At 42.1% G+C, this 13,857-nt stretch overlaps 1 protein-coding gene across 1 annotated transcript; it reads left to right on the top strand.

Annotated features, from left to right (window-relative positions):
* Nucleotides 1–5,378: 5,378 nt before the first annotated feature.
* Nucleotides 5,379–10,100, top strand: krt97 (keratin 97). Its single transcript, XM_069167896.1, has 8 exons — nt 5,379–5,847; nt 6,538–6,620; nt 6,922–7,078; nt 7,576–7,740; nt 7,837–7,962; nt 8,781–9,001; nt 9,325–9,380; nt 9,471–10,100. The coding sequence occupies exons 1-8, from the start codon at nt 5,461–5,463 to the stop codon at nt 9,572–9,574; spliced, it is 1,299 nt and encodes a 432-aa protein (XP_069023997.1). The 5' UTR covers nt 5,379–5,460; the 3' UTR covers nt 9,575–10,100.
* Nucleotides 10,101–13,857: the final 3,757 nt, after the last annotated feature.

The raw sequence follows: 13,857 nt of genomic DNA, 5'->3' as shown, positions 1-13,857 counted from the left end.
CTGTTATTGTCATCAGTCCGTTAAACTGAGCATGATGGGAAAATAATCTAGGTTGTAAAAGTTTTAATTTAATAAGCTGCAGGCCTGTGGAACGACACTAACGTAGTAAACTTGTTCTTGCGTTTGCGGTACCTCCCCCCTACAAACAATGGGGATCAGCGATTGGTTATTCCATCTCATTCATTCTTCTGTTCGATTGCTAATTGGTTGACCAAACAGGCTGCTACTCCCGTGAAAGGAGAGTCACACGGTACCACTGGAAAATATTGGCGTCTCTCTACGAGACATGAGTTACAATTTGCCTCAAAAGTCTCGGAGATTTCTTGCCAGACGAGCCGCTAAGTCTGCAACACTTTAACAGCAGGTGAACATAAAGGAGCTTTTTGGTTTTGTTTTTGAGGAAAAATGAGCTAAAAGGCAAGTGAATATTGGACTTTCATTCATCACATGACTCCAAAACACAACTCTAGGTGTCTAAATGCGACATATTTGCTGCATCAACTTTAAAGGTGATAATCTATTCATTTTTTTTTATAGCTTGTTACTGCCCCAAGCAGCCAAAATGATCTATTTTGACAACTTTAACCAGAAGCCTTTCTACTTCAGTCAACAACATTTCAGATGTTCACGTATTCCTTTACTATACGAAAGGTCAGTTGACAGCTGCATTAGATGGCCAAACATGTTTATTTAGTCTGCCATTTATTCAGGTTTGAACTTGAGCACTTAGTTCCAGTACAGGGAAATGTTAAAGTACAATGACATTTTAGACGGAAGTCTTTGTAAGGCTCTTTAACTGCTTCAACATGTCTCTCCTTGCACGAAGTAACAGAGAGGGTTTTCCTCAGTTTGGTGTGAAAGGGTTTGACTCAGGCATCTTTTGTATAAACTGGAATACAGATTGAAAACCAGGTGTTTTTCCTGGTGGACCTCATTGACGTTAATGACAGAGAGCAGCCTTTAGAAATTCTTTACACGCTCTTACAATGAACTTTAACTCAGACAGCATCAGTGCATGAATGAGCACAATGTCGACCTAACTGCTGCCAACCAAGCCCTCCACACCTTACGAGTTCAATACCGATCATACCAGCGGGGGACAAACAGTCATGAGGCAATCTACCAGACACATTCCATACATTCCATACAGTTCTCAAGTTATGAACCTGCAAAAGGAGAAAAACAAAATACCGTTGAAGGCCCTTTCCTACTCTACAGTGAAGGTAACGTGCGATAAAGGCTCGATGCGTCTGTCTCAGGTGAACCAGACGGGCAGGGTGGCGCCGCCGGTCCGGCTGATGGTGTGATCAAAATCATTAGATAACTATATGTCATTAATGTGTACATCCTCATCTGGTTCTCACATAATAACGTGGGACCACAGCATGAAGAATTAACAGAAAAACTAAGCTTCCATGAGAACAACGACCTGCAAAGATCATTTAAGCAGTAAAGTTAACAAGAGGGGAACAGTTAAATTAATGTCAAAATTATCAAATATTTGTATTATATTTAAAAAGAAATCAAGCCTGAAAAACTGTTATCATCGTCATAATCTGTTTGACATTTTGAAAAGTACCTCGGGGCAGCTACGTTCTTGCTTCTCACAAAAACAATTACACTAGGAGTGGCACACTTTGCTGTCATTCAGAACAAGGTTGGGCAAATATTTCAAATGGCCCGAACAAGTCGGAATCGAGCGCTTCTTACAGGCTGTCAGTGAGGCCGGTGTTGGCACCGGTGGACGGGGTGTCCCAAAGCTTTTGTAAATCTCTGAGGTTAGGCCTGGTGTTACAGCACAACTGGGACATTTTAGCCAATAGAGACTCAGGTGTTGATTAAACTTATGGCGCGTTCAAAATTGGCCACTTTTCACTTTTGTTTTTACTTACAGCAAGGCAGGGGATCAAACAATCAATAAGCACTGGTCAGCTTATTCTGAGTGGAGCCACTAGAGAGAAGAATTTCATTAGATGGACAAACCACAAAGCCGTCAGAGCTGAAGGGAATGATCTTAATGTCATCGAATGATAAACAACAAAATTATATTGGCCTAAAGCCCCATGGTAAAAAGAGCTGTGGGCCGCAATTAGCTCAGAACTGATTCTGTCCACTATTTAGAAAAAAAAACTATTTTCAAGACAGCTTTTGCGGCTTAAACTGAGATGTGAATTTCTGAAAAATTCCCTAGTTAAAGAGCTTCACTGGCCGGATTTCATTTCATAACAAGACCCCAAATCCCTTGTTTGAACTCCTGCGAATTGCAATTAATTTAAATTTAACTGAACCTCAATTAAAAATAATCCTGTGTCAATCTCTAGTTTAAACACCTGTCAGTCGAAAACCTACAATAACTAACTATTTGGCCTCTTTGGGGGACTTTCACTACAAGCACAATGCTGATATATTAGCGAACTGTTTCCTATTTGTAGCCGGCACGGAGAAACATTTGCATCATTTACAGTCGTGTTTCTTTCAACCTTTAGGCCAAAACTAAGGTGAAAAACTGTCTTTATCAGATGCTAAATACGCTGCGATTTAAGGTAAATGAATCCGTTTTTCTAACTGAAAGACCAGATAGACAGTAAAAAGAGCAGCGTAGTGGGCTGTTAAACCAAAACAATGAGCTGAAAGTTGCTAAAATGGGGAAACTGCAGATTTGGGTGACAATTCTCTGCAGGTGAACCCCCTTTCACACCACACAAAGTAATTTGATCCCCTGTTAATATAAAAATATTGATTGAAGCAGCTTTATGTTAAACATTTAACATAAAGTTTAGTCTCTTTTCTCAGTTTAACTTCGGTTTGAGTTGGTATGTATTGCATGTCAGTATATAAAAGACACTTACCTGAATATATATGTTTTTTTTCTATTTTCTTTAAGGGGCATTTCGATGCCAGCACATCTTCTAAGAAATGTGGCTCATTACTGATTACTAAAGAGTGAACAGTTACTCTGCACAAAGGGAAAGAAAAAAAAAAGACATAAATTAAGACCACGATTAAATGACAGGTCCATTAATTACAGTATGTCATCTCTAATTGAACCATTTTACACTGGTAATTATACATAATTTTAGCGTAGCGTTCATGTCGTTGGATGAATGTCTACAGTTGAGAAAAAACAGGTTTCGTGGGAATTGTTTGGGTTTTCAGAGCAACTGTGAAAATCTAAAACGAGGCTGGCCGGAAGCTGCTGTTTAAAATGCAATAATATGGTCTTTGTAATTTTTTTTTTTTGCAGGCCAAGATCAATATTTACTTGCACTGTGAAACATTTTCAGGTATGACAAGCTTGGTAGCAAAACAGAGAGGAAGATTCCCAAAGACTTTTAGGGTCATGTGATATTCGTGGACGCCGTGTTGTGGTCAGTCGTCCTGAATCCTAATACATCCGCCCAGTGTGGTGTGTCCATCACTGGAGGGTAAGAGAAACGTGCTTTTCGATACACCTGCTGCACATAAAAGTCATCTGCTATTAAAAAAATGCTGACGGACTGGCAGACAGAGGATCTAATGATCTTTATCTGCAGGAGACCTGCTTCTGTAAAAGAGATAACGCCGTGGAAGACTGTGGAGGAAGCACTTTAACTATCTACGTTTCGAATCTTAGTATAAGATAAATAAAAAAAAAAAAAAAAAAATAATCCAGCAAACCTCTCATCACCTCCTGTGGAGTTCATGAAAATTCACACAAACCTGTGATCCCGCTTTTGACGTCAAACTAAACTCCACCCTCGAACAGCTTGCGCAACAGCAGCAGCCTGAGGCAGCGACACACTGGAGGTTTCTGAGAAATGAACTGCCTTGTTTCTGATTATTGGGCCAACACCTACAAAGACATGGTAATTTTAATTAAAACTAATTTTCTAAAAAACAAACGGGCTCCATGGAAGTGTTCAAGCACCTTGGTGGCACAAGGTTGATGTTGAAATGTGTGTATTTGTGTGTTTGTGTGTTTGTGTGTGTTGTGTGGGGTGGGGAGGTATTAACAGCATGTGTGATTGTGTGAACTGATTACACAGCAGCTGTAGCATACTTAACTTTTTTTGGGCTTTGCAGGGGGACAGCTCGTCCTCCTACCGAAAACAGCGGTTCACGACTGAAGGGTGTTTAAAGAACCTGCATGTATGTGTTTTTGTCGACCTCTAGTGGTCGTAGTAACTATGACGGGAGAAATGGAGGCGGTCAGAAGTGAGGAAGCCTGTCCGAGGAGGTAGGTCGGGATCAAACACCAAACTTTCAGGACGGCGTTTACGTCCCGCGTCAAACCAAAAGTCAACGTTGACTTATTTAACATGCATATTGTAACGTGACATCACGTACGAGCATCACGGGCGTAGCGTCACGTATATAGCTTCACGTAATTACTCTCACATACTTGTTATTGGTTGGTTGTATATAATATATATAGATATATACTGTACTGTATATACTGTATATACTGTGCATTTTATATTTTATATTTTTACTGCTATTTTACTGCTATTTTATTGCTTTCTATTATTCTATTATTATCTATTGCTTCCTGTATGCTGCTGTAGCGAAAAAAATGTCCCCTCGGGGATTAATAAAGTAACTACCTAACCTAACCTAACCTTACCGTCACATACGTAGTGTCGCGTATAAAGCGTCACATGCGTAGCGTGACGTACTTAACGTGACGTACTGAGCATTTCACAAGTAACGTCACATGCGCAGCATCAATCACGTCACAAGCGTAGTTACTTCTGAAACATAAGCAAGGAAACATAAGGATCTGGTACGTTGTTATTTAGGTGTGCGGACGTGTCGGCGCTTAAATTGCTCATATTTGTCGTTTTTGGGAGTCACTGGAAATCTGCGTATTGTGTTGCGTTCGTCCACCGCTCGATACCGAAATATCTCAATAAATATTCGCTATGTTGCCGTCAGATTTTGTACAGACATTCATGGTCCTCTTGGGTGATCCTCTGACATTTGGTAAAAATGATGTTTGTTAAATACTTTGCTGTTTAGCAAATGTTAGCTTTCTAGCACATCAAACTTTTTTTTTGTTATTTTGGTAAAATGGGCAAGTTTTCACAGGCATCCTTAAAATTGAAAGCCAAACATCATTAGTTATTAAAAGAAATAATGAATCACTTGAGATTAAGATCAGACATGCTCAATTAAAAATGGCAACCTGACTGAAGTATGCCACACACGTATTCCTCCCTTTCAACGGAAATGTGAGCTGACAGCAGTTGCATGACACTGAAGGTAAACCTGAATCCCGGCCCCACCACGCCCTCCGCGGTCACACCTGTGATGGCGGACATCTCCCCACCTCCCCACCTCCCCTTCCAGGCCGCTCCCTCCTCCCAGGCTTTAAAAATCCATCCTCGCGGCTGGCTCAGCACCATCTCTTCCACATCAGCTCCTGGGCTTTATTCTTCTTTTTTTTTTAGTGAAAGCTGAGACCGAACACCAGAAGTCACCATGACCTCCGTGCGCTCTGGACTATCCTCCATGTCCATGTACTCCGTACCCGTCAGCTCACGCCGCGGCACGAGCATGTACGGCGGGGCAGGTGGCAACAACGTCCGGGTGTCCTACGCCTCCAACGGGCTCGGCACCGGCTTCGACCTGGCTTCGGCGCTCGCAGGCGGCGGCGGCGGCGGCGGCGGCACCTTCGAGATGGGCAACGAGAAGGGCAATATGCAGAACCTCAACGACCGCCTGGCCACGTACCTGCAGAAGGTGCGCATGCTGGAGTCCTCCAATGCGGACCTGGAGCTGAAGATCCGGGAGTGGTACGGTAGTAAGACCCCGACTGTGAGGGACTACAGCAAGTACATGGTCATCATCGAAGACCTGCGCAAAAAGGTGAGCCTTAATCACCTCCTCCGTAATCACCTGTTCTATGAATATGAACCAAAATGCCCATTTTTTTTTTCTTCTGTGAAATAATGCCATAACACTGTCTTCTAGCCTTCAAACCTTTATTTTTTTATTTTTTTTTTTAACTCTAGCCATCATTATAAATATGTTCTTTATGACTCGTTATTCCTTTTTTAACTAAAAAAAAAAAAGAGAAAGTTATGATTTCCTTGTCTTTCATGTTAAAGCTTCTTTCTTAAGTGGCCCGACTTTAAAATAAACTGCAGGAAATCCTTTTTATCTACCCTATTTCCCAGCACAATACACCTGCATTAAGTAACATACTGACTGACTGACTGCAGACACCGGTTACTCAACCACGTCCCCTCAGGGTGTGGATCAGGAGTGACACATCATCGTAAAACATTACAAAGGAGACATATTGTGTCTGTAAGAAACCTGCGAACCCTGCCAAGAGTTGCTGTTCAACGCTTAATGGTTAACCGTGAGGTGTGATGCCATTCAGAAAACACTTCCAAGTCGGGCGCAAAGAAATCTCTTCTGCCGATCAGCAGAACCCTGCCGGCCCACATTAAAGATAACGAATCGCTAAAACAACCTGTGGCGGTTTTAATATGTGGATAAGAAAAACACTGACGATGCTGACTATGTGTGTTTTTTTTTGGTCTTTCTTAGATCAGCATTGCCGCACTGGACAACGCCAGGCTGATGCTGCAGATTGACAACGCCAGGCTGGCTGCAGAGGACTTCAGAGTCAAGTGAGTTAAAGGTTTCTTCAGGGTTTTTTTGTGGGTTTTTTTAATCCCCGTCAGCTGAAATTAGCTTCGACATATTTCATAAAAGCAGTCGCCTGGGGCTCCGAGAGATATCGTTTGAGGCTATGTAGTGTGGACGCTGTCACGGGGCTTTAACGGTTAACACAATGGTAGAACTGGGGGAACTGGATTCCGTGGAGCTCCGCCTTGTGTGTTTTTTTTGGTTTTGTTTGTTGTTGTTGCAGGTTTGAACTTTGTTGGCACAGCAACAAAAACCTCCGTCCTTTTTTGTTTTGCCGGACAGGTTTGAGAACGAGCTGGCAATGCGCATGTCGGTGGAGGCGGACATCGCCGGGCTGCGCAAGGTTCTGGACGATCTGACGATGGCCCGGTCCGACCTGGAGATGCAGCTGGAGGGCCTGAAGGAGGAGCTAATCTACCTGAAGAAGAACCACGCAGAGGTGAGCTTGTCACACCGACGCCATAGAGGAAGAACAGTATCAGAAGAGTCCGTCGCGAGACAGTTTGTCAACTATTTTCTGAAGAGATGTGACATCGTCTGCTTGTACAAACAGCAGCTAATCCGAAACTTGTTCGGATCGTCTGAGGAGCCTTCGAGTTTGACGTGCACTTCGGAGCCGGCGCTGCGACGAGCGTCGAGATCGTCTGATAACGAGACGTCGTCAGTCTGTTTTTGCTGCCTCATAAATTCAACGATGCCATTTCATGAAGGTTCATTTGAAAAATATGTTCATAAAAGTGAGCCAGTTCAGAGACCTCACTAATGTCAGTTATCGAATCTCTAATTAAATCCCTCGGCGTGCAGTGTTTCTTCTTCGTGTGTTGCTGCGGTCCAGATCCCACTCCTTTCTTTCTGCTTTTCTCGGCGGGGGTAGGAGGGGTTTACCTTTGACCTTACCTGACCTCTGACTGTCCCCCCCCCCCTCCCTGCCTGCAGGAGCTCGCCGCCATGAGGTGCCAAGTCAGCTCCGGGTCCGTGAACGTGGAGGTGGACGCCGGGCCTAAGACGGACCTGAGCAGCGTCATGGACGAGATCCGAGCCCAGTACGAGGGCATCGCCGATAAGAACCGCCGCGAGATGGACGCCTGGTACAAAGTCAAGGTGAGAAGGAGGCCTGCATTTAAAGAAAGATGTCTTCTTAATATCAAGCTATGAATACCTTAGTGACCGTTTTTTGCCCATTTTGATGCCCTCCAGTTTGACGACCTGAACAAGCAGGTGGTGAGCAGCACAGAGACCCTGCAGTCCTCCAGAAGTGAGATCAGCGAACTGAAGAGGACCGTGCAGGCCCTGCAGATCGAGCTGCAGTCCCAGCTCAGCCTGGTAAGGACACATCTACGGACCATTGACTGTATATAAAAGTGTTTGTAGCTTCCGAATCTGAAAAATGAGGCCGAAGCGGAAGTGCCTGAAGCTGCAGTACCACCGAGTGCCACTAGAGGTCGGCTCCAAAAAGCCTCCTGCTCCGTAGACTCCCATTCAACTTCTCTCAAAAAAATTCTCAGTTATCTCGGTGTTGTTAGCTAAAGTCGCTCCTTATATTTGTTTTCTGGAGATCCATGTGCAAATAATCCCGTCGGCAGTTAAAAAATAAGCCTCAATAAAACGTGTTTTCGGGGGCGTGTCTGTTTGATTGACAGGCCTGTGGTGCAGTCAGGTTACAGCTCTTAGTGGGTCTTAGTATCGTCAGGTTTCAAAACAGATCCGTCAGATCCACCGCTCCCCCCCCAGCTCGTCCAAATATGGTCACTTTCCTGCTCCAAACCGCTCCGAACTAACAAAATGGCGACGGACAAAATCCGAACTGGAGGCTTCGTAACGGCCGTTCACAAACCAACGGCTGAAGTCACTGCTGGTTGCCGCTTGCTGCAGACACACATCCTTAAAGAAGCTGCAGCACATCTTCATGCATTCATTTCTACATTTATCAGTCTGACCTGTCGCACTGCCCGGCGTCAACACAAACACTGCAGTAACACATTTTACAAGATGTTTCACTGCACGCTCTATAAATAGGCGTCAATAAACCCGTCGGTCACCTTCTGCATCTGCTTCCGCACTTATTTGTATGCATCGGGCAGCTTCACGGAGAAAGAAAACGTAAACGCTCGCACGACCTCATGTTTCCTCTCCACCTGCAGAAATCGAACCTGGAGGGACAGCTTTTGGAGACCGAGTCCCGCTACGGCCTGCAGCTGCGCCAGCTCCAGACCACGGTGGACAGCCTGGAGAACGAGCTGGGCATGATGAAGACGGACATTGAGAGGCAGTCGGTCGAATACCAGAGGCTGCTCGACATCAAGACCAGGCTGGAGATGGAGATCGCAGAGTACCGACGGCTGCTGGACGGAGAGAGCGTCACGTAAGGGAGCTCCTCGTGTTTGAATACTGAAAGCAATAGAGATTTTGAAGCCTGTTAGCGTAGCTTAGCATGAAGACTGGAGCCACAAACAGCTCACCTGTCTCGGTCCAATGCACCCGGCAACGCGTGTAAAGCTCCCCGATTACCACGTGATGAACAAACAAGTAACAACGTGTTGATTTGTGACCTTTAGAAGACTTGTTGTTTTTTTTGGTAGCCATTATTTTTGCGTTTATCACAAGCACATGAAGGTGTTTCAAAAAAGCGCCGAACGACTCTTTTAACATTTGCCTCACGTCTTTCTAACTTTTCTGTCTTCTTAGGAAATGCGTCCAGATCAAAGAGGTGAAAAAAGTTGTGGAGGTGAAAGAAGAAATAAGTAAGTTTACATCATATTTATTCAAAACATATTATTAATTAAAGTAAAAATATTCTACAGATTTAAGTGTTGTTCTGACTTCCTGTACAGGGAAACCAGTGATAACTCAGAGGAGGAGGGTCGTGATCGAGGAGATCGTCGATGGAAAAGTCGTGTCCCGCACAGAAGACGTGGACTCAGATATCATCCAGTAGACAGACAGATGTGGGTTTAAATAACGAAACAACAGCAGGCCTCCCTGTTTCCTAAAGTCTAAAACTAACCAACTAAGAAAGTTTGTAGTTTTTTCTCCGCCAAATATTTGCATGGTCCTGATTTATAGTTAGAAAATATTTATTCGGATTCATGGTCAGTAAAAATGTTTGTACTAAATCATACCTTACTTATTATTTTTAAAGTCTTAAACTAAGTGAAAAGAGCCACACAAAGTCCTCCAGTCTGCCTCCTGCAGTACCACATTCAGCCATTAGGCGGCACTGTGAAACTGGTTGTGCAAATTGAAATTTTAATTTGAATGAAGTAATAAAATAAAAACAAGTGTTTTCTTTATATCCTGTGGGGAGGTCTTGTGGAAGGTCACAGAGCTGTGTTTTTATGGTAATAATGTTTTTCTCATTTTAGCAATGTTTAAGGTGTGTTTATGGAGAGTTTTTAAGGGAAGAGTTTTTACATCTTAGCATAGAGAAAATACAATAAAGAAATGTCTGCTTGTCTGTGAAAGCTTGTAATTTTTGAAAGAGAATCAAAATATGCCTTCGTCTACACAAATATTAAAACCATAAAAGAAAATAAAAAAAAGCTTCTGTCTATGTTATGGTGTCCACTTTCAGTTTGTGTTTTGTTTGTAAAAAAAAAAACATGAACTCCTTACAAATAACAAGCTGAAATTTGTCATTTAAAAAATAGGATGTTTTAGGTTTTTTTTTCTAAAATAAGCACATGTAGTCTGACTTTTGGAAGGAAGAGGGAACCTTTTACTTTTTTCCATTCAATTCGTTGTTTATTTCCCCCTTTTCATGCAAGACTTGTTGCGGCAACAGACAGAATTGGGGTTAAAAAGAAAGTTCAGATTCATATCCAAATTTTTTTTAGGTGCCTTTTGCTTATTCAGCAAGAATTGGAATAATTCCATATTTTTATTATTAGTGCAATTTTTGTTTTGGCAGTGGCTAAGGGCCTTAAATTGATTCACATAAATCCTGTACAGAAGTGTATTGCATTCTTAAAAAACAACAGTATCTTATTATAATTTAACATGTCTAACAAGTTACATATTATACAAGATTTTTTAACACTAAAGTTTAACGCTGGGGAGGGATAAATATTCATATAAAAACACATTTTAACAGTACAAGGTTTCATGTTTTTACTTTTTGTTTTAGTTGAATTAAATACGTGTATAGTTTGAGCTTGATACAAAACGCAACTAAACACGGTTTTGTTTGTTAATTAAATATTTGAACATGGAACTTTTTCATTCAGTTTATATGATTTATCAGCTGTGCGTCACTGTTTTTCTGTGAAACCAAACCAGACTTAATCGTTAACCTCACCTGTTCACCCGGGATCCCTGCGTCAGGGTAAGCGCGCTCTGTCACTTCCTGTTGTTATCGGTGCAGGCGTTAGCTCATAAATCTCACATTTCTAACGTTTTGTGGATGTGATATAGAACTCGCAATTATTTCTGAGATGAGATTTCTGTGATCACCTTTTTTGTGTTGAGCTTAAATCGTTCCAACCAAAATTCAAAAACAGAAAAAGTTGAGCCTGTGGTGAAATCCCTGCTGGCATAAAAAGTGTCAACAATTTGGGAAGTTATACTCATTGTCGTTTTCTAAAATACTGAGTGATGACTCTCCCACACTTCTCCCACAAACATAAAGTCGTGACTCAGGTGTTGAGGAGGTGACTGCTCTCCTCGTGCAGTGCGTCTGTCTGTCCACTAGATGTCAGTGTAGACCTTGTTAGCGCAGACATTTGGACCTGTCGTTATTCGTGAAAGCACAGGTGTGTTAATGAAGGCTGCATCATTCCTCTTAGAGGAGATCCTGCTTTTGTGCATGTTGGTTAACTGGGACATTCAATGAATCTGTGCCTCATTCATAAAAAAAAAGGTTTATATTCACAAATCCAAGTCACTTTATTCAAGTCTTTTATAGACAAATATACCCGTGTCTGCTTGTTTCTTTAGCAGCTTCATTAACTGATGAAAATAATTTTCTATCAATTATTTAATACTATTGATATAAAGTTTAGTTAATAAATTAGCGCCAGTGTTCAAAGTATTAAAAGAAGCAAATGTTTTGAATGTTAACTGCTATTTAAACTCCTGTTTGCACCTCGAGGTGTTTTGTCTTCAGGGTTTCCCTCCGTGCTGCCTTTAAAAAAAATTAACTATCAGCTCAGTGTCTGTTTTTAAATTAATTCAAACAAATGAAATGTAATTTAAAATGAATGTCGGTCGACAAAATTAGAGATCTTTCAGCTATCACATTTGTAATATGTGTTTCTTTTTTCCTGCTTTTGGACCATAAGACAATATTTTGTCATGCATATATATATATATATGATTATACATACATGATTTTTCACTCAGTGGGGGTGAATAAGGTCAAAAGTTGTATACAGATTTTTTTTTACATGCTGTATTTGCTAAATAACTACTACTGCATATTTTTCTCAATGTGTTTCATCATTCATATATGAGATGAGTGTTTTCTTCCTTTCTGACTCCAAGTCTAGAGCCAGTTTTCATCCTCTCTCTTGTGACGAGACACATGGATGTGTAAAAAAAAAGTTCGTGGTGTTAGCCTCCTGAGCTGCATTTAAACTTTTAATTCCACCTTCTCAGGCTTCTGTGTGTGCATACATGAGTTTCAGAGCTGAAGGCTCGCTGAAATCCCGCTGCAGCAGGTCTCTGCGTCCTCCTTGCAGATCCGACTCGGGGTGTATTTATAGTCCGAGGTCCGCAGCAGCAGCACGACTGTGTCACTCAGGAGCTGGTGGTCCCTAGTCACGACCTAAATGATGACAAAATCCTGCACCACGGGAAGTTGACGTCACCGCGGTACAGTCACCTCCGCGGTGACGTCACTCGACGGAGGCTGGGTGGCAGCAGCGGCAGCAACGGCAGCACCAGCACCAGCAGCAGCCGGGGTTAATGCCATCTGCTGGATGGACCCTGCCACTCACCCGGCATTACGTCATCGGGGAGAAACCGGTGCCAGCTCCGGGATCGGTATAGCCTGGGAGTCTGGATGGGAATGCACAACGAGGCTGTAGTAGCGCTGACCGAGGGTAGGCCCATTATCGGACAGAAGCTGTTTGATCGAGCAGGGAGCTTTCCTCCTCTGAGATCAGCAGACAAACACCTCAATAAAGTTTCTTCTTTACAGTTTGATTGGCTCAACCGACGAGGCAACAAGAAATATAAATAATTTATTATCTAATAGAAATAAAATAAACGCAACTGGAAAAAGGAAATTAGTTTTCTAGAGTCAACCAATAGGGAAATAAGATTTTATGCATGCCTGGATCATGTCTAATTTCTAATGTGGGAATAAAAAAGATAAGCCTAACATAAGATATTAATTTTACTAGGTGGCACATAACTGTGATAAAATAGTCTTGCAGCCAGGAAAAAAAAACGTATTTGATCATAGGATACATAAAACAAATAGGGAAAATCTGATAAAACACATTTACATAAAGTACTTTTTCACATAAAACAGCCTCCAATCAAGTGACGGAAAGTGGATCCTACCAGAATCAAAGCAGTATAATGATAATATATATATATATATATATATTAAACAAGATAAAATATTATTTGAAAAGTTATTTATTTTTGTGGTACGTGTACGTGTACTGCTGAGAAAGAATTTGTAAAATCACATAAGATATTTATTTTTCTGATAAGTGTTCAAACTACTGAGAAAGAATTTGTAAAATAAAACAAGATATTTTTAAATAACAATTATTTTTTTTCTAGTTTGCTGCCTATAAAATTGAAATAACCATGAGGTATAAGTGTTTAAACTGCTGGGGGTGGGGTGGGGGGGGGGGGGGGGGGGGGGGAGAGAGATGGTTGAATCAAATCAAATGTGTGTTGTTCAGAGCGGCTGCTGTCCATGGTGCTGAAACGGACCTCAGAATCTAGAACTTGACTTTAACGTGTGACTCGTTTTGAGTTTGCAAAATACATAAAAGACACATCAAGTATCGCGAGAGGAAGTGATGAGTGTTCGATCCTCGTAGCACTTCTTAACTTTGTGTGGCAGGTGTGTGTGTGTGTGTGTGTGCGTGCGTGCGTGTGTACGCGGCCACACTAAAAGCAGCGCTTGCATGTGATGATGGTGAGGACCCCATTCTCACATGAGTAAGCGCGCGCCTCTGCAAAAAACGAGAGAGGAAGGAGGGCTGTATACCCATTGACGGAGAAAGAGAGAGAGAGAGGGAGGGAGGGAGAGAGGGGGAG

This window comes from Embiotoca jacksoni, unplaced genomic scaffold, assembly GCF_022577435.1.
Source record: "Embiotoca jacksoni isolate LCO1_2020_lvr unplaced genomic scaffold, fEmbJac1.0.p SCAF_4, whole genome shotgun sequence".
Classification (NCBI taxonomy): domain Eukaryota; kingdom Metazoa; phylum Chordata; class Actinopteri; family Embiotocidae; genus Embiotoca; species Embiotoca jacksoni.
Note: the sequence above shows the minus strand (reverse complement) of the source record. Positions and strands in the feature narration are given on the sequence as shown.

Bases quoted from the DNA above. Each gene is read 5' to 3' on its own strand.
- krt97 (XM_069167896.1), top strand. From the start codon at position 5,461: ATGACCTCCGTGCGCTCTGGACTATCCTCCATGTCCATGTACTCCGTA. The intron at 9,002-9,324 runs GTAAGGGAGCTC...CTGTCTTCTTAG, and splicing joins CTGGACGGAGAGAGCGTCAC to GAAATGCGTCCAGATCAAAG. The intron at 9,381-9,470 runs GTAAGTTTACAT...CTTCCTGTACAG, and splicing joins GGAGGTGAAAGAAGAAATAA to GGAAACCAGTGATAACTCAG.